The following is a 26216-nucleotide window of genomic DNA, read 5'->3' on the forward strand; positions in this document are numbered from 1 at the left end:
TGAGGTTTAGGATAATCTACTGGGATAACACTACTACATGGTGTGAGTATTCCTTTCCCAAAACAGGAGTCCCTGGAGGTATTCTCCAGCCCAGGTAATGGCAGTGGTGGGTGAGACATGGTAGCCTGAGACTGCACATGGAATCAAAAGACTACGTTCTGAAGCACTACCCACTAATGGCAGCCTTGATCAAGTAATGGCTTGGAGAAAAAGAGAAGATGTGCATTAAAAGCACATGCAGCCCTTTGCAATAAAATGTAAGTGGGTGAATACACTTGATTGTACCACTATGAGATTCCAAAGACTTCTCAGCCATATGTGTCCTCAAGTATTGATTCAGAGCCTTAAGGTGGCTTGGCCTTTCCTCTACCTAATGGGTTGTCTTGATTTGGTTAGTGACCATTTTAGCACTCGTGGCATTTTAAAGACTAGTGGGTAATGATGCTGGAGAACATGTCTGCATTTCCCATCAGTACTTCTATCATCTTTGGCTGCCAGACAACACTAAGTATTTAATCTCCTTGAAAGCCACGAGCTTTTGACAAGCAGGTACTAAGCACAGTCACAATGTGGGAATTATTTACATTACTCTCTCAGAAGCTTGGGAATTCTGTGACAAATTGAGATAGTCCCTGCTTTCCACTGCTTTTGACTTTACTGTCTGATGTGGGCAGTGAATGTGTAGAGTATCAGTAACAACCCACACTGGAGTAGCTTGTGTACATCATCCCAGCTGTGGTTCTAGAAGCTGCTTGATTAACGGCAGCAAACATGGATACATTGTTGGGTACATCTGCATCTGAAATGGCATCACATTTTGATGATTTTTTAAAATCCCATCATGCATCATTCTTCATAAATACATTACAAATGGCAGTTAAGTATGCAAATGTGTTACTATGCACACATTAGGCACTGTAAAGAAGAATACCTGAGGTTGAAATCAAGTGGACAACTGTCTTCTTACCGTGACTAAACTTACATATACCATGCTATTACAATTGAGACCCAGCTTGTTTCTCTTCCTAAAAGACAGGCAGTTACCTGTAAGCATAACCATACCTACATATTATAAGACATTGAGATGTGAAAAGATGTGAAAAAAGAAGTTTTAGACCTCAGAAAAGTTTGATATTAATATCACAGTCAGTAAATAGCACTAAAGCCATATAACTTCATGATTATTTAAGCATGACTATAAATTATATGCTGTGTAAGTTATTAAGTGTAGAAATAAATTTACAGGACCTAACATCATAAACAATGTGCTTCCTATATTAACCTGTGATAAGCAAGTTCTGAGATCTTTGAGCGGTCAGATACAGTGAAGTGCTTTTAGCCCATGAAGGTCATCTTTCTGAGCACTGGAGTATTTATGACCGTCTTTTCTGCCTGTCCAATTCCACACACCAAAGTTTGCCTTGTTCCTAGCTGGTTCTTCCTTTAGAATGCTCTGGAAACAATAAGATGTAAGACAGGGTATCAGGAAGTTTGTCACTGGGACAGGGTCCTTGTGGAGACTGTCTTGTCCCTAGACTCTTCCTGTCCCATCTCTCTGCTTCCTTCCTCCTGGGAGGGGAGTATCTCTCCACTGTCACCTAATCGTGCCACGATGATGTTCTGCTCAAGCACACAGGACCAATCACACAGGACCTCTGAAACTGTAAGCCATGATAATTCTTTATTTCCTTCTACTGTATTGTTCACAATAATGAGAAAAGTTACTAATATATCTTTATTCAAGTGATTGTTTCCCCTAAAGCCTGCCCTTGTAAAATGATTTCAGAGAAAAATATTTTATTCTAAATCTCAACTTCCAGAGCTATGAGACAAAATAAACTAGTCCTTATAACTCATCTTATCTTAGATATTTCTGTAATGCAAATACACTAAGAGGGGCTACAGAGATGGCATTATGGGGAAAGGGCTGGAGAGCTGAACACAGCATGGCAGTACACATGTGTAATCCCACTACTAGAGATGTGGAGACCGGTGGATCTTGTTCACTTTCTGGCCAGACAGTTTAGTGAAAATGTCAAAAATCAGATGTAGGGGTGACTGCCTTAAAATTGAAGTTGACAGTGATTAAGAAAGATACCTGATGACCTTTGGCCTCCACATGTGCACCTATGGGCACACATCCTCACACACACACACACACACACACACACACACACACACACACACACACACCATGCACAAGCAGAAATAAATAAACAAATGGGGTATACTCTTAAAAATATAGATTTTCCTGTAGTGTCCTCTAGATTAATGCCTGGTTCCTCTTGGGTGTGACCTTTCTATTTTGCCTATTACCTTTCTGTATTCATGAGCTATGTTGTTAATAGCTTTAGGATATTTAAATTTCTGATAATTGAAAGTCTTTCTTTCAGTCTTTCAGTATGTTTTTCCATTTACTGCTTCACACCTGCCATAGTATTGGATGTTATTTTAAGTTTTTTCACATCATCTGTGTGGAAACATCATAAAATAATTATTTCAAAGAAAAAAAGAATTGCTAGACAATTGATTAATATGAGTTGATATGATAGGAAGGACATTTTACTGCATCAGTGTTTACCTGGATTTTCAGTTTTAAATTAAAATGAAAGAGGGGCACTGTGATGATAATGGAGTTGGAATGTTTATACAAAAGCAAATTATTTCAAATTTAATAAAAGTAGTTTTAAGTCACTCTGAAATCTACTTACAAGATTCAAGCAATTTTGAGATAAATAATATGATTGCAACTGATGTGTAAATAAATAAATGAATACCTTCTATATTAAAAAAATAGTGAATAATCATTATCAGCCTAGCCCTTCCATCAGGGACACAGCTCTGTCCATGCGCAAATGGATTTCACGGTGTCTTTCCTGGGGATTCAGCTGCTTAAAGAAGACTTCTAAGTTCAGAGAATAATCAGGTGATTATTCTGCAAAAACATCCTCACTAAATTCCATCTATGAATGAGGCAGTTTATAAAACACTAGCATAAATTCATGACAAAGTAAAAATTTATAAGTATACATATGCACAGATGTGCGCCCATATGTGTGCATGTGTACTTGTGTGTTCTTATGTGTAATATGTATGCATGTGTGCTTGTGTGTGTCTACGTGCTCATGTGTGTGTATGTTTCCCTGTATGCTTACATGTGCTCATGTGTGCCTGTGTGTTCAAGTGTATGCATACGCATATGCATGTGTGTAATACATGTGTGCATGTGTATGTGCAAGCATTGCATGAGTGTGCATGTGCATGTACACTCTCCTTCCAAAATCAGTGTAAACAGAAAAATGTAATATTACTTCATTTCTAGAAAAAATCTGTTGTCTCCAGGTGTCGTGGCACACGCCTTTAATCCCAGCACTCGGAGGCAGAGGCAGGCAGATTGCTATGAGTTCAAAGCCAACCTGGTCTACAAAGCAAGCCCAGTGCAGCCAAGGCTTAACACACAGAGAGACCCTGTCTCAAAAAATCAAAAACAAAACAAACAAACAACGCCCCCCCCAAAAAAAAACAAACAAACAAACAAACAAAAAAACAAAAAACGACAACAAAAACGAAAGCTCTGTTGTCAAATCCTAAACAAAGCCTGGTGCTTTATCAGCTTGTTTCTGTATTCCTTCAAATAGGCCCGAGACAGAACAGAGGTGGAGGCTGTTTGCAGGAAGATGGTACGGCTATTGTAATGTGGGTTTTCCCTGAGAACATGTGCAAAGTGCTAACCAAAAAATCATTAATGAAGATTGACCTATTAGCAGTCAGTGGCAGGAGGAATTTATTTCATTGATTCAAAGCTTTGATGCCCAAACAAACACTAAAAGGCAAAAGCATTGAATATGCTACTTGCTAGTTTTTAACTAACATTGTTAAACATTAATTTTCTCCTTTCTTAGAGACTCCAACCATGCACTTTTTAGGTTAGGAAATAATTGGTAGGAAATTATCTCATTATGTGTGTTTTAGGCTCTGTCCTACAATTTGACAATTTTTAAATAAGGACCTCTTGCCTTCCTTTCTTTTATATTTCCCATTTATTTCCTGTTTCTTTCATGCATATATGTCTTCAACAATACTCTGACCCAGATCTCACCAGGCACTATCTTTCATGCTAGGAAATTATTTTATACTATGTTTGTATTTGTTGAACCAGGGTATGGAAATCTTAGGAAATGGTTGAGCAATAACACTGAAGTAAAGCTTCTGTGAAGCACGGAGCTGAGGTTCTATCGATCTGACTGAGATTACAACTTGAACAGACGTGGACACAGAGTGTGAACCTGTGGTACCTTACTCTAGACATCCCTTAATAACAGAAGACAGTCACCAAGCATCTGAGAGTAGCCTCAAGCCCACTCTCTTCTCCTTTTACTATCATCTTGCTCACCTTTTCCTTTCATGCCATAACTTTTGAAGTGAACTGGGGCCTGGTTATGGTAACGAGTTGTAACTGACATTAGAAGTCCTCTTCAGTAGGAGGTACCCAGTGCAGAACTGATATACAAAGACCAGAGAGAAAGTACAGTAATTTCCAGGAATGCTCTCCAGATTAACCTGTTAACACTCATAGTGAATAAGTTAACACAAATTTTGGCCCTCTAAGGTTACAATTCAATTGAATTTCTTACAAATAAAGTATTGAGGTTGTTTTACAACATTCTTTTCTATTAAATTCTTTTTATTCATTACTTTGCTGTCTGTTGTCTGGCTCTTACGATCTGTAGTAACCACCCATCCATACAGCACTAAACTGATTTGTTCTAAGTGACTTCATATGCCCTGACTGGCAAGACACAGAAGTTATGTGTTGAATAAAACATAAGAAATTTAACATCTGCAATATGATTTTCTCCAATGAACTTTGAAAGAAATTTTAAAGTATCTTTTTAATGTTTTGGTTTTTATCTCACATTCCCAATCAGCCTTGGAGAGAAACTTTTACATAGTTTTAAAATTAGCAAAATATACTACATTGTTTTTAAATTCAAAGATTAATTTTAATTTCTCTATAGCATGTTCAATAGAAATGGAAGTATTATTTTTGTGCCATCAGGCACTTTTCTACATTTTAAAAAATAAAAATTTTCCTAGACAGAGTATTTGATCAGCTTGTTTTAACAATCAATTTCTCCATGTGCTGGAATTAGTAGCATACAATTCTTAGTATCACTTTCAAAGGGGCAGGGGACGTGGCTCAGTAAGTTAAGTGCTCGTTGTGCAAGTGCTAAGACCTGAGTTCAAATCTTCAGAAGTCTCATAAAGTTGTACATGGTAATGAGCACCTGTAACCCCAGCATACTTGCCTTGAGGTGGGGGTTAACACAAAGAGTCACAGAAACTCTTGGGCCAGCTAGCCTCTGTGTATACTGATGAGCAGCAAGGAGACTTTTGTCAATTGAGGTACAAGGCAAAAACCAACACCTGTAGTGGCCCTCACTCATAGGCTGCATAATCACACACATACATGAATAAGTATACACATACACAGATTAAAAGTAAATTAATAAATGTTTATGAGTACTTATTTTAGGGGTACAAAATATGATTAGAAATAGCATATGTGCTTTGTGTTCTATTGGTCATGGTCAAATTACTAGTTGATCCAGAAAGAGAACCGTTATCTGAAGAAGACCCATAATTCCTGTCTTATCCAGCCACTGATGTGTTAGATTTGGAGGCCTATGCAGGCCATGTGACTGGTGCTGTTTCTGCAGTGCTTGGGAGTCAGCAGGTGAGCCCAAGGAAGCCAGAGCCAGGGACAGGGCAGCCTCTAGGGAACCGGAAGCCATGGGACAGCTATAGCATTCTCTATCCACTGTTCATTCTTTTTCCCAATAATTCGACCTCTCTTTGCTGAGTTTGTTGCCTACTAAACTTGTATAAAAATGATTGTTTAAAATCTGAATAAACCATGATGATCCAGTCATGGAGGTACACACCTGTAATCCCAGAATATGGAAGGTGAAGGCAGGAAGACTTGGAGTTCAAGGTCATCCTGAGCTATATAGTGAGTAGCTATAGAGACCTTGTCCAGCCTTCTCTACTCTCCCGCCCCCCCCCCCGCCCCATCCCTCTCCAAAATAAAACAAATGATAATAATAAAACAGCATGAAACCATGGGCCATGCATGTCATTTTTGTGAACTACTGATAGATTTCCACAATATATGTATAAACCGCATCTCATCCTACAAAAATTGCTCTTAGCTGTGGGTGCTTAGAAGCAGAAAGGACACAATATAATTGTCAATCATTGAGCTGCATTCTGGGCAGTGTTGAGTGACATGACGTAAGATCCTGAATGAGCCACTGCACAGATGACACCTGGTAAGAATCCTTTGTGAGTTGGCAACTTCCTGCCTGTGTGACGGCTCTTTGACTCTGGGCTCAGAGCTAAAGAATACAGGTCTGTGACTTAAGCCCTGGCTCTTGACTGCTCTATGGAGCCCTGTGTCTGACTTGTTGCACTGAATGTTGCTGAGATGGCAAAGCTGCAAACTACATGCTTATTTTTCTATAGAATCAATGAAACCTGAATATTTTCATTGTTTCTTCAGCAGCTCAATATTTTCTCTTTGTGTTTAATAATATTATGTTCTAGGAGATGACATAGACATAGATTTATTACCAATATTTATAGTTTCATTCTTGGGCATTGTTATGTATTGCAATGGATTGCTAAATGTATCTATTGGAGCCAGTGCTGATTTTTCTATGAATGAGAAAAGCTAAGATAAAAGGTAAGATTCTAGGGCATAGAGGTAAATATCTTTTTTTCTTAGGTCACTAGGTACCAAAAGTGTTGGCTTGGAGGAGATCCCAAAGCCAAAGACAGGAAAATGAGTTCAAGATGGGCCCCAAGTCAGAAAAGTGAAATGAAAAGCCAAATGTGGCATGTAGCATCAATACAAGCGAGGAGCTGCAGAAGAGCAGAGCAGGGCACAGACATGAGAAAGTACTAATAGTCATTGGTTCTCAACTGCAGAGTGCATCAGCATTGCTTGGCAGACTGTCTGGGCAGATGAGGGTGCAGTTGAGAACTTGTAGATTCTTTGGTCAGCATTAGACTGGTACCCACTGATCTAAATGGATCCAGGAGACAGGTGATGGTGACTAAGTGGTGGCTTTCCAGGAGTTTCTGGGAAAAGGGGTGGAGTGAACTGAGTTTGATAAAGGGTTGGGGATATAACAGATGCATATAACATTTTAACTTTTGTCTAGATTAGATTTTTTTAAGTCAAATGCATGGTTCAGATTTTATGGGGCTATAAATATGAACCTCCTCTGTATTAAGATACAAAATTAGACTCTATGATCTTGCTATGTAAGCACACATAGGAATAACTGGTGAGCTTCCTGTGGTTTTGGGTTAACAGCTCGCGCTTTTCTCTAGTTTAGTCTGCTTTGAAAAGTACTGCCAGAGTCAGATTTTGCTTCTGAAGTGGCTTTGTACCTTGAGCAATAGATTTCTTGAACTCCCAGCATTTCCTTTGTAAAGTGTTGAGATTACTGGCTGCAGAAGGTCGTCATGGGGATGGCATGCAGTAGTGAATTGAAAGCCACTTATCAGAGTGCCTGGCACATAATAATTTGCCCGTAAATGTTAGCTATTATTGGACTTCCAATATAAACGCTTTGTTCAGGATTGTAACTGTGTGTACTGTTTGTCATATGTTTAACCCTATAGGTAGTCCTCTGTTTCTATAATTCATTGATAGTCTCCTGCTAGGAGTAACCTTGAGTTGACATGAAGTTATAAACTATATGTAAACAGTATGAATCAGAAGTTAAGGTGTATTGCCAACAGCCAAGAATCAAAACTGGCTCCAGCAAATTTTACACTAAAAGGAAGAACACTTTCTCCTATTTATTGCAATTTATTTATTTGATTGTTTTGTGTTTGTGGTTTTGTGGTTTGTGTGTGTGTGTGTGTGTGTGTGTGTGTGTGTGTGTGTGTGTGTGTGTGGTGGTGGTGGTGGTGGTGGTTTGTTTGTTTGGACAGATGGCATTTCAGGCTTACCTGTGTCATGGTTGCCATGTTGAGGTTAAAAAGACAAACACTGATGTCCATTATCACCTCTTAAGTGTGACAGTCTCTTGTCCATCGCTGCATACACCAGGATAGCCGGCCCATGACCCTCCAGGAGTTCTCCTGTCTCCAGCTCCCATCTGCCACTGCAGCACTGGAGTTCTGGATGCAGCTGTATGATGGCAAGTTCTACACGGGTGCTGAAAATCTAAACTCAGGTCCTCATGTTTATGCAGTACATACTTTCGCCAGCCATCCCCCAAGTCTCACCTCCAACAAAAACATCAGCAGCTGTCGGTCCACATTGCCTGGATTCATGTTCTCACTGTGCCTTTAATGAGTTTCTGCAACTTTGAGAAAGATACTTGACTCTTTGTGCTACAAAAGCCTCATACGCCAAATAATAAAAGTGATGGTTATAATAATGCCTATTACAGAGAACACTCACACAATCAATGGCTAGATCTTGGAAATTAAAAAAATTTAAAATAATGTCTGGCACAAAGTGAATGCCACTATAATCTCCTATTACTTCTATTGATTTTATATTCATGTATACTTTGGAAGAGATTTGCTTGTAAGGAAAACGTTTCTTAGAAAACTGTTAATTTCCTTCTCTATTCAATACAATGAGGTCTATAAACAAGTAATATATATATATACACATATATATACATATATATGTATATGTCCTCTATCCAACTCCTCCACTGCCTTCTTACAAATGTAATTGACATTTTATTTATAAACACAGTTTTGCTATATTAAGATAATCTAGCCTTTAATGATGTGTTAAAATAGAAGAATTAGAAGCTCCTCCTATCACACAACTTCTTAATGTGGCCTTTAAAGGATGCTCTTGACTTCCCTGCTGCCAAGTTCTATGATCTTTCTTCTCTCTATTTGGCCCTGGTCTTTGACATATGAGAGTGTCTTTCTGCAGGGCATCTTAGATGAGTTATGGGTTCCCCCCCTGTGACACTGTTTCCCAAACCATGGCTGTTGTCACCTGACACCTAGGCATGTCCACCAACACCAAGCTTGGCTTTCCTCCTCAGGGCTTCAGGATGGATGGTACCACACGTGTACTTTGGGGGCTCAGTGCACCCCCATGCTCTTTCCTCTGGAAGCTCTGTTCTCACATCTACTCCATTCATCTCAGGCCCAGCCACCTATCCACATGCCTGGTAACATTTTCACTTGAATTCCTCATCACTACATTGCACTGAATGTGCATATCTTCCAAATAAACTTGCCTTGCAGGCCCCTGGGTGTCACAGTACACTGTGTGACAATTAGTGTTAATCTTCCACTTGACACTGAGGAGGCAGGGATCTAGGCACATGTAAGGAACTGTCTAGACTCAGTTTGTGACAGAGACTGTCTGCTATGGTTGGTTCTCTGCTCTTGACTGTAGATCTGATGTGACCACCTTGTTTTCAAATCTCTACTGCCTTGGCTTTCCAGCAATGATGGACTATATTAAGCCAAATAAGCCCTTTCTCCCATAGGTTGTTTTTGTGAGGGCATTTTATCAGAGCAACAAGTAAAGCATCTAAGACAGCCTGGTATGCCTGTGACTAGCATCTGGTCTTACCGTGGTGTTGCAGCCGCCTCTGGCCCACACCTTTGCATTCTGTGCTTTCACTACAAGTTCCTTTTCATATTGGGCTTCACCACCTCCTGCCTTTTTGTGTCACGACCTCGTTGTAGCAGTTTGCTCCCAGGACATGGTTCCTCTGCAATGTTCGGCTTGTCATTCATCCTTGCTTCCAACAGTGGGTTGAACATTTTGACAAACCACTCAATCATCCCAGGGCTTTCCTGTGTGCCTCTGGGTAACCGATGACTTCAGAGTCTCCACTTGCCCCTTAGCATGCCTCTGGGCCTTGTTTACACTATGTGACAAGCATCCACTTTGTTTTACATGTAGGAAGATGGGATATATTCTTTAAACATCTTCCAATTATATCCAAATCTAGCATAGCATCTGGAACAAGTAATACATACTCACAATGCATGCAACCACAAGATATTACCCCTCAAAAACACTGAGAAGAAACTTGCCCCCAAATCCTTTAGCACATAAATTCTTTAGTACATAAATAAGTACACAAATAAGGAATTATGGTAGGCAGATTTGGGCCCAGGTGTCCTGCTCAAACTATGGCACCAGCCAAGGACAATACATGCAGTAAACTTCAAACCCCTACCCAGATCTAGCCAATGGACAGGACATTCTCCACAGTTGAGTGGAGAGTGAGGTCTGACTTTCACATGAACTCTGGTGCCCCATATTTGGCCACATCCCCTAGATGGGGAGACCTGGTGGCACTCAGAGGAAGGATAGCAGGCTACCAAGAAGAGACTTGATACCCTATGAGCATATATAGGGGGAGAAGGTCCCCTTCAGTCACAGTCATAGGGGAGGGGAGTAAGAGGAAAATGGGAGAAAGGGAGAAATGGGAGGATACAAGGGATGGGATAACCACTGAGATGTAATATGAATAAATTAATTTAAAAAACACTAAGGAAAATAAATAAATAAATAAATAAATAGATAAATAAGGAGTTAGAAGTCCTGAGGTAAGCATTTTTGAGTTTAGAAGCTATGTATTGAGATGTATGCCTCCTTCTACTCATGACACATTATATCTAGCAGCTTTTGACATTATTAATATGAATTTGTATTTCAGAATAAATTTATTATTTATTCAACATGAATTTTACTTTAAAAATCAAGCCATCCACAGTAGCAAGTCTAAGAAAATAATCCAGCAGTTGTGAACAGGTAATAGGAGGCTTGAAGGTGCTGTGGTAATGTTACAGTTTGTCTGCATTTGTTAAGGAATTGTTGACTAGTTGAGAGCACACATCCATCAGCCTGGAAAACTGTTTGCCTGGGTTCCCCAAAACCTCCTCATGACAAAATGAGAAAAGCAGTGCTTTTCAGTATAATGTCAAGGGTAAAGCAAAGAAGGTCATCTGGCAGATGTTTCTAGCTCTCTGAGACAAGGTTTCTCAGCTCTTTGAGGTTTCTGGTTACAGAGCCAGTGTTGTCATCCAAATCCAGGGAGTGGACAGCCACTGGCCCCCACACTGATTCCCTTTCCTGCAGTCTGTTTGAGCAAGCTGCAATGTCTTAGTTTCCCTTTTTATCTGCATATATGAGCACTGGCTGATCATCCTCCCTTATTTTAGAAGTTTTAACAGCCCACTTCAGCAGGCTTTCCTTTCAGGCCTTCCACCAGCAACTTTTACCTCTATGACAAGGTTCACTTGAATTACAGGCCTCAAAGCACTTCTTAGTGGGAGGACACAAATAGACTGTGGTTGGAGGTCTGTTTATTATGGGGTTCAAAAACTTTAAACATGCAAAGAATTCTGAATACTGAAATGGTGAAAATTATACCCTCTATGCAGGAATGCAGTTCTGATTCGAATTCCAGTCATTTCAGAGATTAAATATACAGCACCACAAAACTTCTCTCAATTCACACTTGCTACAAATCTCATACCACCTGCACTGCTGACCAACTGGCTACTAATGCAAGAGTTCCCGTATGTAGTAACCCTTTCGGGACTCGGGAAAACACTATATGAGAAGTCTGGTAGTAAAATAGTGAAATCAGCCCAGGAAGGCATCATGTGTTCCTTGGTTATGTCACCTCCTGGAGAAGCATGCGTCTCACCAGCAGGGAGCTTACAAGAGTGTTCAGAGATTTTGCTGCAGTCTCGTTATGCAGCATGACTGGCTGCCAGTGTGAAGAGGATATCTGTCCCCTGCCATCCTTGGACTTTGGCAATTCCAGTCTTGATGTTCCCTGCCTAAAGACCTCTCTACACTCCTGGCCTTTCTGATATGTCTAGTACTCATCCTGAAATTAAGGAGCCCACATAAATTTAACCATGAGCATAAACTTAGGTGTAGTCCCAGGGGCCCCATCATGAACACAGAGATCCTCCTAACTAAATGAGTGAATATTTCAAGGGTCTGTAGCCTATTCCTGGGAGCCAAAGACAGAGACCAAATATGCTCTTTGTTATAAAACATTCAGAAAATACAATGTAAATTAGATCATTGTAAGCCACAGAAACCAAAAGGAGAAACTTCCTGGGCTTATGATAGAAAAACTCACTTAAAACTTTTCATTTGAACAAATCATAAGCGGGCTTTGAACACACTAATACATTCTCTTTTTGTGCTCATTCATTCTACGATATTAACTGAGCCCTGTTGTCACTAGAAATACTGTGAAACTTAACTAATTATTTTGTTTGTATACCATAGTAAAGAGAAAATATGAACTGTTTGAAGTTATTCTCACTTTATTTCAATCTAAATGAATCTGAGGTATGAAACCTCAAGAGCAGTGGAGGATAACTCCAAAGTTATGAGGTATCCAGCACTGGGAGCTGTAAAGAATTTGGGAAAGCAGGCAAAAGAGAAATATGGAATTTTTGTTGACCCAAGTCTACCTCTTGGTATTATGGTTTTAATCTCTCTCTCTCTCTCTCTCTCTCTCTCTCTCTCTCTCTCTCTCTCTCTCTCTCTCTCTCTCTCTCTCTCTCCCCTTTCCTATATTTGGAGCAACATACTAATTTCTACAAATTGTGACTGCCAACAGAGAGCAATAACCTGACAGACTTGTACCGGAGAGAAGAGCACATTCAGGTGACAGGCAATGGCCATGTGCAGAGTCCTCGCTTCCCCAAGAGCTACCCAAGGAACCTGCTTCTGACATGGCGGCTCCGTTCCCCAGAGAAAACACGGATACAGCTGGCCTTTGACCATAAGTTTGGACTAGAGGAAGCAGAAAATGATATCTGTAGGTAAGAGAACATAATCCTCGCTAGTGTTCCAGTCAAAGGGGAGAATGCAAGTTAAAGCATCACATTGAATATTCTTCTTAAATTCTTTGGAATTACCCATGCCATTCCTGTATTAGCTACTTTCCCCATTTCTGTATAAAAGCAGTTTGACAGAGAAGGATTTATTTTTGCCCACTGTTTGAGGATATCATTTCAGTTGTAGTTGCTCGTCATGGTGTGTCAACTGTCGGGAAGAAAAGAGGGACCGATGTTAGTAGGCATTATGTTTTCTCCTTTTCATGGACTCTAAGACCCTAGCTTGGAGAACAGTGCCACCATCAATATGAACAATCCCAATGGCCATTCTTTTTAAAAACTGTTTCATTGGTGTTGCAGAAGACGCATGGAAATATTCACTGCCACCAGTCACAATTGCATGTTTCCCTGCAAGGAATAGATTCTGTGGGGATCTGTGAACTTCCACAGCATGGAGAGGCCTTTGTGAGCAGGTAGATGCATCCAAACCAGGTCCCCCAGAACTGCCTACCCTGGTTAGTGTCTGGCACAGACACAGAGAGCAAAGCCTTTGCTTGGTACAGGGACTGCAGAGATGGTGACAGAGAAGCAGGGTGATGCCTTCCTGATACTTCCCTGATAGGCATGAGAAGGACGCAGGCGACCTAGGGATCTGTGTGCTCTTCAGATGTCTGTTTCTTGATGGGGGAAAGTTGAAAGCAGGCTAATCTCCCTCCCTCATTAGAATGCTTTTCAGAGACTGTTCAGGCTGTTGTTCTTTGACTTGTTGGCACACAGTATCTTACTCCCTTAATTACCCTGCCTGAGACATGGGGAGGAATTTTTTTTTTCCTCTCTGTGCTTTACTGGCTGTACTTGTTCTGCATTGCCAATGAACTCCTGAATTACTAAATCTTTTCAGCAGTTTATTTTCCTTTGAATGACAAAAGGAGTTGCGTCCGATTTGGTTGTCCTTTGTTGCATATTTATTATGCTGACAGCTTTTATTATGCTGCTATTTTTCCCAGGAAATAACAGTGTTGACTATTATTTTCTAGGACCACAGAGGGTAATATATGCCAGAAAGCATAGACAAATACACATGAGAAGAGCTAGTTAATATTTACAAAGAGAATAGATTAAGCTGATCTTGTCTCTTTTCAACCTTGAAAGAGAGAACTAATTTTTCTTTGTGCTGACAAAAAAAAAAAAAAAAAAAAAGTGAGGAAAAAGAAAAGCGCTACTTAAAAAGTGTTAAGGGTGATAATATGGATGGTAGTATGATCTGTTTCCGTCTAGGATACGTTTGACACCGTCCATCAGGGCAGGGAAGTCAAAGCAGCTGGTCAGAGTACAATGCCAGTCAAGAAATGGGCAGTGATGAGCGCTTGGTATTCAGTGATTTCTTGTTACTATGCTACCCAGGACCGAGGCCCAGAGAATGGTGCCTCCACAATGGCTCTGTCTTCTCTGCTCAACTAACTTAATAAAGATAATTTCCCACATGCTTCCCCAGAGGCAGGCATCCCTAGTGATTCTAAATCTCATAAAAATTAGAAATTGTGTATCATCATGGGCACAAAATATGCGAGGTTGGCAGTTTTGTTTTCTCCACTCCACACAATGTGCTAACATCTGCAGAGTGTCCTGCAGTTCAATGTAATTCTGGCATAGTCACTTGGGTTTGCATCCAGCTCCCCAGGACAAGAGTTAGATCACATGAATTACCCCTTTGTTGAATGGCGTGTCTCAGGCCTCCAGTCTTCTGCCCTACCAACTGTGATCAGAAAGCCCCACAAACCCTCCTTGGCTTTGGCTGAATTGCCATCACAGGTCACAAAAATATGACAGAGGCCCTTGGCTTATTGGTTACCAGTTTAGGATGCAGCCCAAGATTTCCCCACAGAAGGAATGAACAAAGTAGACCACATGGAAAGAGCACCTTCTCCAAACAACCTTGATGTGTTCACCAACCCAGAAGTTATGAGCATTATAGAGTTCATTGCGTGACTTCTGGGCATGGGTGGTGATTGTAGTCATTCTCCAGGTCCTCTCTTCAGCTGGAGATCTGGGGATGCAGTTCTAAGCTCCAATCATTCTTTGAGCATTCTGGTGCGCTGCCTCCATCCTGAAGTCCCCTGGGGCCTCATCAATGGGCCCATTGTTAGCATAAACCGAAGTGAAAAACAGAAGATTCTTTTCTCATTCTATTACTTGGAAACTCCAGAGGTATTAGGGTAGAGACAAAGACAAGGGCCAGATGTCTGTTTTCCTGTTACAGAAAGGAAGCTACTGGTGAAGTGAAATTTGATCCTATACAATATTCAAACAAGTATTGGGTGGCTTATTTTCTGGACCATTCATCCATTCAAGTTGCTTCTCACATTTTCCAGGATGAGGTAGAATAATAAAAAGATGAAGTAGATGAAACAGAACCCAGCTCACAGTCCTCACTAGCCTGGGACTCAGCTTAAAATTACACTAAAAATAAAAGTGAAACAGTATTATTAAAAATCTTGTGTGTACAGTAAATATTATTTACACATATTATATGTAAAATAAAATGCAAATAATTTCTTAAAATCTTCCCCCAAACCTCACTGATTTTATATATATATATATATATTTTATTGCTTGAATAGTAGTAACTCTTTCTCAGTGCTTTTTACCTTCCAAGAATCATATAAACATTAAATGATTAATTTACACAGCACTCAGCAGATGTCTAGCTTGTAAAATTTTATAAACTTTATTTTGCCTACAGAGAAACTGAGGCAAAGGGCAAAAGAGCCCTATAAATCACTGTCAGGAATATTTAGTCAGCATATCGTTATTTAAAGAGCCTCTTTAAAACTGCCCTTCCCAATGCAGTGAAAACCCTACAGTGAGTAAAAGCAGCATATGGCAGTTGTTTTTCTGCACATTCAGACCTGATGTATCTTATGCTGCTTCATAACAGGGAAAAAAGACACGTGAGACGTCTGCCTCTGTTCACAAGAGTGCCTGACACTTGTGACTTTGTGAAGTACTTGGGGGAAAGGTGGAGATGAGGAGTAAGAGTTTTGACCAGCTGTAGGATAGACTGTTTAGTTGATCTTTAGAATGGTCCAGGACCAGAGGGGGTCCTGGAATAGAACAGATGCCCCATAAAGAATGTAGGTATGTCATGGACGGAACATTAAGCTGGCATGGATGGAGGAACTACAAGCAGCAAATGGGTACCCAGAATAATTAGTGGATGTGTGCTGTTGTCTATAGTCTTGAGAGTCTGTATTTCTGTGACCAGTGCTAAAAAGTGATCCTGTGTCAATGCATACTTAACTCATCTACCCCCTGCTGGAACCAACCAGCAGCTACTGATTAATACACATAGACCCTTAATATTATATGCTTTCCTTTGTGAAAAAAGCATATGTTATCATGTGATCTTTGTAAAAGACAATTTAAAAGAATAGACTCCTTGGTCTATGGAGATGTCAAGCACGTACTTCTCAAGGAAGTCTGAGTGGATCAAATTGATTCAAAATGAAAAGAAGCCTCACACAGTGACATGTAACTCAACCTACCTCTGGTGGGTGTTAACAGTTTACAGATATTTATTTTTCCCAGAAAATATTGTAACCTTCATGTTCTGAAAGCTCCTTTTAACTATATAGTACGTTGTAATTGTCGTAATGGGGTATATCACTGTTCTCTCAGGGTAGATTTTTGAATTTCAAGTTTGGAAAGCATTGCCTAAACTAGTTTTTGGCTTTGCACATTTCTGCGGGTCATTGTTTTTAATTAGTTGGTAAGTCATAGGAAGTCAATGTTAGTCTTGATTTCTCAGCAACTAAAATCAACTTTAGTAAAAACACTAAGGAATTGTTTCCAGGTATGATTTTGTGGAAGTTGAAGATATCTCTGAAACCAGCACTGTTGTCAGAGGCAGGTGGTGTGGCCACAAGGAAATCCCTCCAAGGATAACATCACGAACAAACCAGATTAAAATCACATTTAAGTCCGATAACTACTTTGTGGCAAAACCTGGATTCAAGATTTATTATTCTTTTGTGGTGAGTAGTTAAACCATCCTGTTATTAAAGCAGACACTGGATTCATAGCATAAGAATCATTTTGTGCGATCATTTTGTGGGCTGTGAGGAGTAATGTACTTAATTCCTTATGGCATGTTTTATTCCTTCCCTATGGAGAAAATCTTAAAGAAAGTCTTTGTTTGTAAGAAAAACTGTTTAGATCTAGTCTGCCAAACTTGGGGCTGTGATTTTTGAAGGGAAAATAGAAATGGGAAAGAGTCTATAGTGTGGCCAATCCAACCAAAGCAAGATAAGTATATATAGACAGGTGTGCGTGCGTGCGTGTGTGTGTGTGTGTGTGTAACATGATTTAAAAGTTAAAAAAGAAAACAAATATTTCCCCCTTTGTTATGAAAAAATGTTGACAAATGTTACTGTAGAATTTAAATCCTGCAGATTGTAGCTGACATAAATCCCCAGAGCTGAGAAGGGTCCGTGCTGCTGGCCACAAGCCTCGGAGTCAGCAGTACCTTCAAGACTATGAAGTCCTGCTTTGGGCCCAGGAATCTGAATCCTGTTTGATACACTCATGCTTTTTATAATCCACCTTCTGCCTAAACTTCTTAACAGCCATTTCAACATCAAATGGTTCTGAGTATTTGGAAATACTCAACCTCTTAGTAAGCTGCAATCTACATTAGAGCCAATCCTAGCTGCTGGGCCACACATGGCCGTGCATCTTCATGTATAGTGCTCTAAATGGCATCAGTTTGTTGGGTCTTTTTGTCTTTTATGTTTGAATCGAATTTAGAATAGAAAAAGATCTTGCTGTTTTTAGCATCTGTTTCCTTGAATTGTTCTGAGCTATTAAACAAAAAGTAAGTTGTACATCAGAACACTATTGACGGAAAACTAGCATAAGCTGACACTGGTTCAAGTTTTAATTTGGAAATAATCTATCCATCATGGTTACATCACTGCAGACTTATGTGGTGCTGTGAAACATTGAAATTGGGTGTGAATGTTCAGTTTCTTCATTTCTTCCCCTTTAATGTATGTAATCAGTGATACATCCGTTTATACTTGTTCACGGCAAAGTGGACTTGGCCCATTCAACTAGTGATGAGCAGACAGGCTTAGAGAAAGTTCTATCAAGGACTGCCACTCCAGGACATATGTCTTCTGTGATGCCTTGGGCATTGGTCCATAAGTCAGAGATACCTTTTTTCTTTATTATTATTATTATTGTTATTATTATTGTTATTATTATTATTATTATTAATATTTTATTCATTGTTTGTATGTAGGTGAACAAATAAGTGGATGAATTTGTCCATTAGGTGCTTGTGGAGATATATGCTAATTTCTCTATCTTACTTTTTAAACTTTTATTTATCCATTGATAATTTCATACATGAATACAGAATATAGGCTAATTAAGTAATATATTCTGCCTCCCTACTTCCCCCTCCAATTATGCCTGGATAACCACCAGGACAATCTCTCAATCTCTCTCTCTCTCTCTTCCTCTCTCTCTCTCCCTCTCTCTCTTTCTCTTTCCCCTCATCTGTCTCTCCTTCCCTCCCTTACCCCCTCTCTTCCTCCCTTCCTCCCTTCCTCCCCTCTCCCCACCTCACTCTTACACTTCACTGAGCTATATTACTGCTGCCCCTAGCCCACATGCTCATGGGTGTTGGGCATCATCCACTGGCACTGTGCTCTGGGCTACACCATTGAAAAGAACTGTCTTTCCCTCTGTGACCATCAACTGCCAGTAGCTCTTCAGTCGGGGTGGGGCTGGGGCACCTTATGATCTCCTTGACTTCCCAGACTGCAATGCTGGCTGCTTTATCTTGTGTAGCCCTTTTCCATGTACCCATTGCTGTTGGGGGTTCATGACTGCCATGATCCTATTGTGTTCAGAAGACATTATTGTAGCAATCTTCTCCTACCTCTGGTTTTCCCAATCTTTCCACCACTGTGTCTATGATGTTTCCCAAGCCTAGGGACTAGGGCTATGATTTGTTGCCCCACTGAGGGATGAGCACCCCACAGTCATTTATTCTGTTTCTTAACTAGTTGTGAGTCTGTGTTAACTGTCATCCTGGCATAAAAAGCAGCTTCTCTGATGAGGGGTCAGAGTTACACAATGGGTACAAAGGTAAGTGTTTAGAAGACATTTGATACTATGTCCCCTAAGCAAAATAATAAGTTCTTCCCAGGGCCTATGAACACCACAGGCATGGGTTCAGGTTTACTGTACCAGCCATGTGTTTCTACCTCTGGATCAAGTCTTAAACCAAGTTCAAAATCTGTTGCTTACCTCCATAGCATCCATGTCATTATTTTGGCATTAGGCATATCTTGCCAGGCCAGTCATTACTGTGGCTTGTAGGATTCACAGCTGGGTCAAATCATTGATAGCTTTTCTTCCCCAGTACCCTACAAAACATCTTGTGGCACCATGAAAGTTAGCAAGCCAGAGAGGCAGCTTTCTTTCTTCCAGGTAGGTGCCAGTTTCCTCTCTCCATGTCTTATAGCCAACGTGTGTGATGTCTTCATCCATAAGGCCATACTACCTAGTTCTAGTGAGTAACCAAGAACACAGTCTGTATGATTCGGGAGTATCTCTGGGACACGCCATCCTCCATCCAGAAACTTGACACTTGGAACTAGGCTCTTTGTTTCTCTCACTGAAACCAGTTATCTGTTTGGGATATACTAAGTGGTCAGCGGGCCTCCAAGATTCTCCCGCCTCTGCCCTCCCTGCCCAGTAACTATAGCTACCATCACAGTTGTCTGGTACATGATGCTGGGGATCTGAGCTCAGCACCTCATGCTTGTAGAGCAAGCAGTCTATCCACAGAGCCGTCTTCACAGACATCTCACTTCTAATAACAACACTGTTGTGGTAAAACAGCTGCGCAATACGCATATGATCTCATAAAATAATGAATGGAATCATGTAAGAAGTTAGAGGCCTTAATGCAGCCTTTCTATCCGCTCTCTATCCAATGTTAAGTGGGATATTAGACAGCTATGGGGGTCCCTGAAAGCATCACACGAAATAGACCATGAGACGAAAGAAGGAAAACTCAGTTTAGCCCAGCTTAGGATGTGCTGGTTGAAACTTCTATAGAATCTGACATCAGGCGTTTTATTGGAAGCATGTTTAAGCACAGTACAGTTTTGGAAAAAAGCTTCCTGGTATAATACAGTCCCTGGTGCACAAGGAAAAATAATCACATCAAAACTCAACTCATAGCACCTGTGAGTATGAAGAGGGTTCTATAGCAGAAGGGCCTAGGAACTGATGTGGTTTTTGACTGAGATAGTATAGGGGTCAGAGGACTATATACATGTGGCAGCTCCTCTAAAGATGTGTTATGTTGACTGAGAAACAAAGCCAAATATAAAGACCTAGGAAGGTAGAGTATGGACATTCAGGTAAAGTCTGGCTCTGCAGATAGCAAAGGTTACCAGGTCACTGACATTTCCTCCCAGCCTTCTAGGTGAAAACAGGTGCTCATTTCCTCCTCCAGGGAGACAACCCTGTGTGATTAAAACTCCTAGTTTCCTCAGTGATCTGTGGTGCAAGGACCTTTGTGCTCCCAACAGACAGAAGTCATGGTCTGAGGTCAACTGCTGAAAATCAACCCTCTTTGTTATCTTCACAGCTACCTTCAGCTGCACCTTACAGAAAGAAAATATGCATGAGACTGCTGTGATTTCCTTATTAATCTCTGTTTCCTTGAAGCGCATATACTTTATGTAACAAACTTCTTGCACTAAATATGGAAAGCTAGGATTAAAGAGTTTGGGGACCTAAACTGCCAGAGGCAAAATGAGTGCAATGTCTAGAATCTAGAAATTCTAGACAGGTGGATTTTTAACAGAATTCTTCTACCTGATTTTTCTTCAGTAGGTATAGAAAATGTCATGTGTCTTGAACATGGTGTTTGGAAAATCATTTTTTTTTTCTATGTGTATTTTACTCAGAGAGACTTTGTAAACAAAATTTGAAGCAGTAAGTGGGCCTTGATGTAAGTTAATAGAGATACAGTGTATTTAAAGTGTTCAGCAGCTAACAAGTCTATAACTAGGATTGTCAGGATGCTAAGTGTGTCTGGGGCTGAACAAAACTGTTTTGTATCCCCTCTGTTTAAGTAATAATAGACATTCTAGAAAGTTGAGCTTTAGGAATTGTTTTCAAGGACTCAGGACATCCCTGTAAAGAGAGGGATGGAGCCCTTAGCCCTCAGTCTTTCTGATAGGGTCTCACAGCAGATATCTTTCTACGTCAGTGACTGTTCAAATGCACCAGGGCTCATCTTCTTTCACACACATCCTCAGAGGCTGTATGCTGTATGTTCTCAGGGATATAAAGACTCAGTATACTGGAACTAAATGTACATGTCCGATTTTCATACAGTTTTAGGAAAAGTCCAATTTATATTTTAATCAAACTTTATTAGAATATGGAGGACTAATGGGTGACACTGAAATAATGTGGCTTGTGATGGAATGAATCTTACACATAGGTTTTGTTTAATGTGCTTGGAATACAGTCTTCCACCTTTTCCCCTGCAGCTGATAGTGTGCTATTGAACAAGGTTTTTATTTTATGCCTTTTCAACTGTAACACTGAGATTGGTATAAGATTTTAGAAAGATAAGAATGCTTCTCTCTACATACTTAGTGCTCAGTAATGATGATACTTACTTTCCCATTACTAATATCAGTCTCCTGCAGAGAAGCAACAACTAACTTTTCAAAGATAAAAGGAGTACAAACATTTAATTCCATACGTATTCTACAGAGCACCATGTACCAGAAGTTTGTAGACATGACTCTTCTCTGACAAACTGTGACCCATAAAAGGGGTGCATGGCTCCACTTCCTTGCTCTGTCGTTCTCCTCATTTCCCTCCCCTCATACGACTAGACGGCTCCAGGATGCACAATTAGGCAGAGTGTATAGCACTATAACACCCTCGCTTGATGCAACTATCTAAATAAATGAGGACCGCCCACCTCCAATCCAGTTTGTGGTGGAGTAAATAAAATGTGGCACATAGTTAGGGAGACCTTCTAATGTTTAGTAAGTCTAGCATTGCACACAGTGTTCATGGGCAGAGGACAGGCAAGGCATTGCTGTGAATTTCAGCTCCGTTATCTATGGCTTCAGTTTCCTCAACTTCACAATGAAAATGATGCTTATGACATTGCTTTTCATGGTTAAATTATCCTAAGCCATTCCGCATGGAATATATTAATCACTGAGATCAATACTATAGTCACCATCAATGGTATTACTACAACACCAAGTGCCACGTGAACTTGTGAGTCCTTGCTGGTGTATATGGGTATGAATGTATATGTACAACGTGGAAAGTATGTATGTGCAATTGCATGCATGCAAATGTGGGATGTTTGTGCACGCATCTAAGTGTATGTGTGCACACTTGTGAACTCTGAACATATTTCACTTCCTTCAACCAAGGAAGAAATATCTTATTGTATGTTATAATAAACACAATAACTCCAAATCTTTTTTTTCATCTTTTTTTTTATTAATTTATTCATATTACATCTCGATTGTTAGCCCTTCCCCTGTTTCCTCCCATTCTTCCCTCCCTCCCATTTCTCCCCTTCTCCCCTCCCCTATGTCCGTGACTGAGGGAGACCTCCTCCCCCTATATATGCTCTCAGAATATCAAGTCTCTTCTTGGTAACTAGCTATCCTTCCTCTGATTGCCACCAGGTCTCCCCATCTCAGGGACATGGTCAGAAAAGGGGCACCAGAGGTCATGTGAGAGTCAGATCTCACTCTCCACTCAACAGTGGAGAGTGTCATGTTAGTCAGCTAGGTCTTGGTAGGGGTTCGAAGCTTACTGCCTATATTCTCCTTGGTTGGTGCCTTAGTTTGAGGAGGACCCCAGGATCCAGATCTGCCTGTCATAAAGTTCTTCTTGTAGGTTTCCAGGACCCTATGGGTCCTACTATTTCCTCTTTTTTCCATGCTACTCTTGCCTAAAGTCTCAATTGGATATCCTCTCCTCTGACCCACTTTCTTGGTAAGTAAAGATTTTCATGGTACGTATCCCTTGGACTAGTGTTTTGATATAAGTGAGTATATACCGTTTGTCTCTTTTTGCTTCTGGGTGAACTCACTCATTATGATAATTTCTAGATCAATCCATTTGTCCACAAATTTCGGGAATTCCTCGTTTTTAATAGCTGAGTAGTACTCCATTGTGTAAATATACCACAGTTTCTTAGTCCATTCTTCTACTGAGGGACACTTAGGCTGTTTCCATGTTCTGGCTATTATGTATAGAGCAGCTATGAACATGGTTGAGCATATGTCCCTGTTGTGTGGTAGGGCATTTTCTGGGTATATTCCAAGGAGTGGGATAGCTGGGTCTTGAGGAAGCCCTATTCCCATTTTTCTGAGAAAGCACCAGATAGCTTTCCAAAGTGGTTGTACTAGTTTGCATTCCCACCAGCAATGAAGGAGTGTCCCTCTCTCTCCACATCCTCGCCAACATGTGGTGTCATTTGAGTTTTTGATCTTAGCCATTCTGATGGGTGTAAGATAGAATCTCAGTGTCGTTTTGATTTGCATTTCTCTGATGACTAACTAGGACGAGCATTTCTTTAAGTGTTTCTCGGCCATTTGATATTCCTCTGTTGAGAATTCTCTGTTAAGTTCCAAGCCCCATTTCACAACTGGGTTGTTTGGTTTTGTGGTGTTTAATTTCTTGATTTCTTTATATATTTTGGATATTAAACCTTTGTCAGATGAAGGGTTGGTGAAGATCTTTTCCCATTCTGTAGGCTGTCGCTTTGTACTCTTGACAGTGTCTCCTGCCTTACAGAAGCTTCTCAGCCTCATGAGGTCCCATTTATTAATTGTCGACATTAAGGCCTGGGCTGTTGGTGTACTGTTCAGGAAGTTGTTTCCTGTGCCTATGCGTCCCAGGCTCTTCCCTACTTTTTCCTCTAACTGAATTAATGTCTCTGGTTTTAAGTTGAGGTCTTTAATCCACTTGGACTTGAGTTTTGTGCATGGTGACAAATAAGGGTCTAATTGCATTTTTCTACATGTAGACATCCAGTTAGACCAGCACCATTTGTTGAAGATGCTATCCTTTTTCCATTGAATAGATTTGGCTTCTTTGTCAAAAATCAAGTGAGCAAGTGTGTGTGGATTCATCTCTGTGTCTTCGATTCGATTCCATTGATCCACCAGTCTATTGCTTTGCCAGTACCATGCTGTTTTAATTACTGTTGCTCTGTAGTACAGCTTGAGATCAGGTATGGAGATTCCTCCAGAGGATCTTTTGTTGTATAGGATTGTTTTTGCTATTTTGGGTTTTTTATTTCTCCATATGAATTTGAGAATTGATCTTTCAATATCTTCAAAGTATTTTGTAGGTATTTTGATAGGGATTGCGTTGAATCTGTAAATTGCTTTTGGTAAGATGGCCATTTTTACTATGTTGGTTCTCCCAATCCACGAACAAGGTAAATCCCTCCATCTTCTCATGTCATCTTCAATCTCTTTCTTCAGAGGTTTGAAGTTTTTTTCGAATAAGTCCTTCACTTGCTTGGTTAGAGTTACTCCTAGATATTTTATATTGTTTGTGGCTATCGTGAAGGGAACAGTTTTCCTAATTTCTTCCTCTGCCTGTTTGTCATTTGTATACAGAAAAGCTACTGACTTTTTTGAGTTTATTTTGTATCCTGCCAATTTGCTGAAGGTGTTTATCAGCTGTAGGAGTTCTCTGGTGGAATTCTGCGGGTCACTTATATACACTATCATATCATCTGCAAATAAGGATAATTTGACTTCTTCCTTTCTCATTTGGATCCCCCTGATCTCCTTTTGCTGTCTTATTGGTCTGGCTAGAACTTCAAGAACTATATTGAAGAGATAAGGGGACAAGTGGCAGCCTTGTCTGGTTCCCAATTTTAGAGGAATTTCCTTGAGTATCTCTCCATTTAATTTAATGTTGGCTGTTGGTTTGCTGTATATGGCCTTTATTATGTTTAGATAAGTGCCTTGTATTCCCGATCTCTCCAAAACTTTGAACATAAATGGCTGTTGGATTTTGTCAAATGCTTTTTCTGCATCTAAAGAAATGATCATGTGGTTTTTCTCTTTCAGTTTGTTTATATGGTGGACTACATTGATGGATTTCCGTATGTTAAACCATCCCTGCATGCCTGGAATGAAGCCTACCTGGTCATGGTGAATGATGTCTTTGATATGCTGTTGTATTCGCTTTGCGAGAATTTTGTTGAGTATTTTTGCATCAATCTTCATAAGAGAAATTCGTCTGAAATTCTCTTTTTTTGTTGGATCTTTGTGAGGTTTAGGTATCAATGTGACTGTGGCCTCATAGAAGGAATTTGGTAATATTCCGTCCATTTCTATCTTTTGGAATAGCTTGAATAGTATCGATATTAGCTCCTCTTTGAAGGTCTGGTAGAATTCTGCACTGAAACCATCTGGCCCTGGGCTTTTTTTGGTTGGGAGACTATCAATGGTTGCTTCTATTTCTACAGGTGAAATAGGGCTATTTAGTTTGTTTATCTGGACTTGGTTCAATTTTGGCAAATGGAATCGGTCGAGAAATTTGTCCATTTCCGTTAAATTTTCGAATTTTGTGGCATAAATGCCTTTAAAGTAGGTTCTTACAATTCTTTGTTCTTCTTCAGTGTCTGTTGTTATGTCTCCCTTTTCATTTCTGATTTTGTTAATTTGGATAGTGTTTCTCTGTCTTTTAGTTAGATTGGCTAACTGTTTGTCTATCTTGTTAATTTTTTCAAAGAACCAACTCTTGGTTTTGTTGATTCTTTGGATTGTTCTCTTTGTTTCTAATTTATTGATTTCAGCCCTGAGTTTGATTATTTCTAGGCGTCTACTCCTCTTAGGTGTTTCTGCTTCTTTTTTTTTCCAGAGCTTCCAGATGTGTTGTTAGGTTGTTTATGTGGGATGATTCCTTTTTCTTTTTGAAGGTGCTTAGTGCTATGAATTTTCCTCTTAGCACTGCTTTCAATGTGTCCCACAAATTTGGGTATGTTGTTCCATCATTTTCATTGAATTTCAGGAAGTCTTTTATTTCTTCCCTTATTTCTTCCGTGACCCATCTGTCATTAAGTAGAAAGTTGTTTAGTTTCCATGTGTTAGTATGCTTTTTGCTATTTCTGTTATTCTTGAAGTCCAGCCTTAGACCATGGTGATCTGATAAGATACAAGGTATTATTTCAATCTTCTTGTATCTATTGAGGTTTGCTTCATGACCAACTATGTGATCAATTTTAGAGAACG

General features: G+C 40.0%; 1 protein-coding gene across 1 annotated transcript in view; it reads left to right on the forward strand.

The window, feature by feature from the left end:
• Window positions 1–26216, forward strand: part of Pdgfd (platelet derived growth factor D) — a 224739-nt gene that overhangs the window by 130627 nt on the left and 67896 nt on the right. Inside the window, exons 2-3 of the mRNA XM_051155883.1 lie at window positions 12663–12867; window positions 16736–16916. Of these exons, the coding sequence (XP_051011840.1) occupies window positions 12663–12867; window positions 16736–16916 (386 nt within the window). The remainder of the gene's footprint in view (window positions 1–12662; window positions 12868–16735; window positions 16917–26216) is intronic.

The sequence above is a fragment of the Acomys russatus genome, chromosome 14 (genome assembly GCF_903995435.1).
Source record: "Acomys russatus chromosome 14, mAcoRus1.1, whole genome shotgun sequence".
Classification (NCBI taxonomy): Eukaryota; Metazoa; Chordata; class Mammalia; order Rodentia; family Muridae; genus Acomys; species Acomys russatus.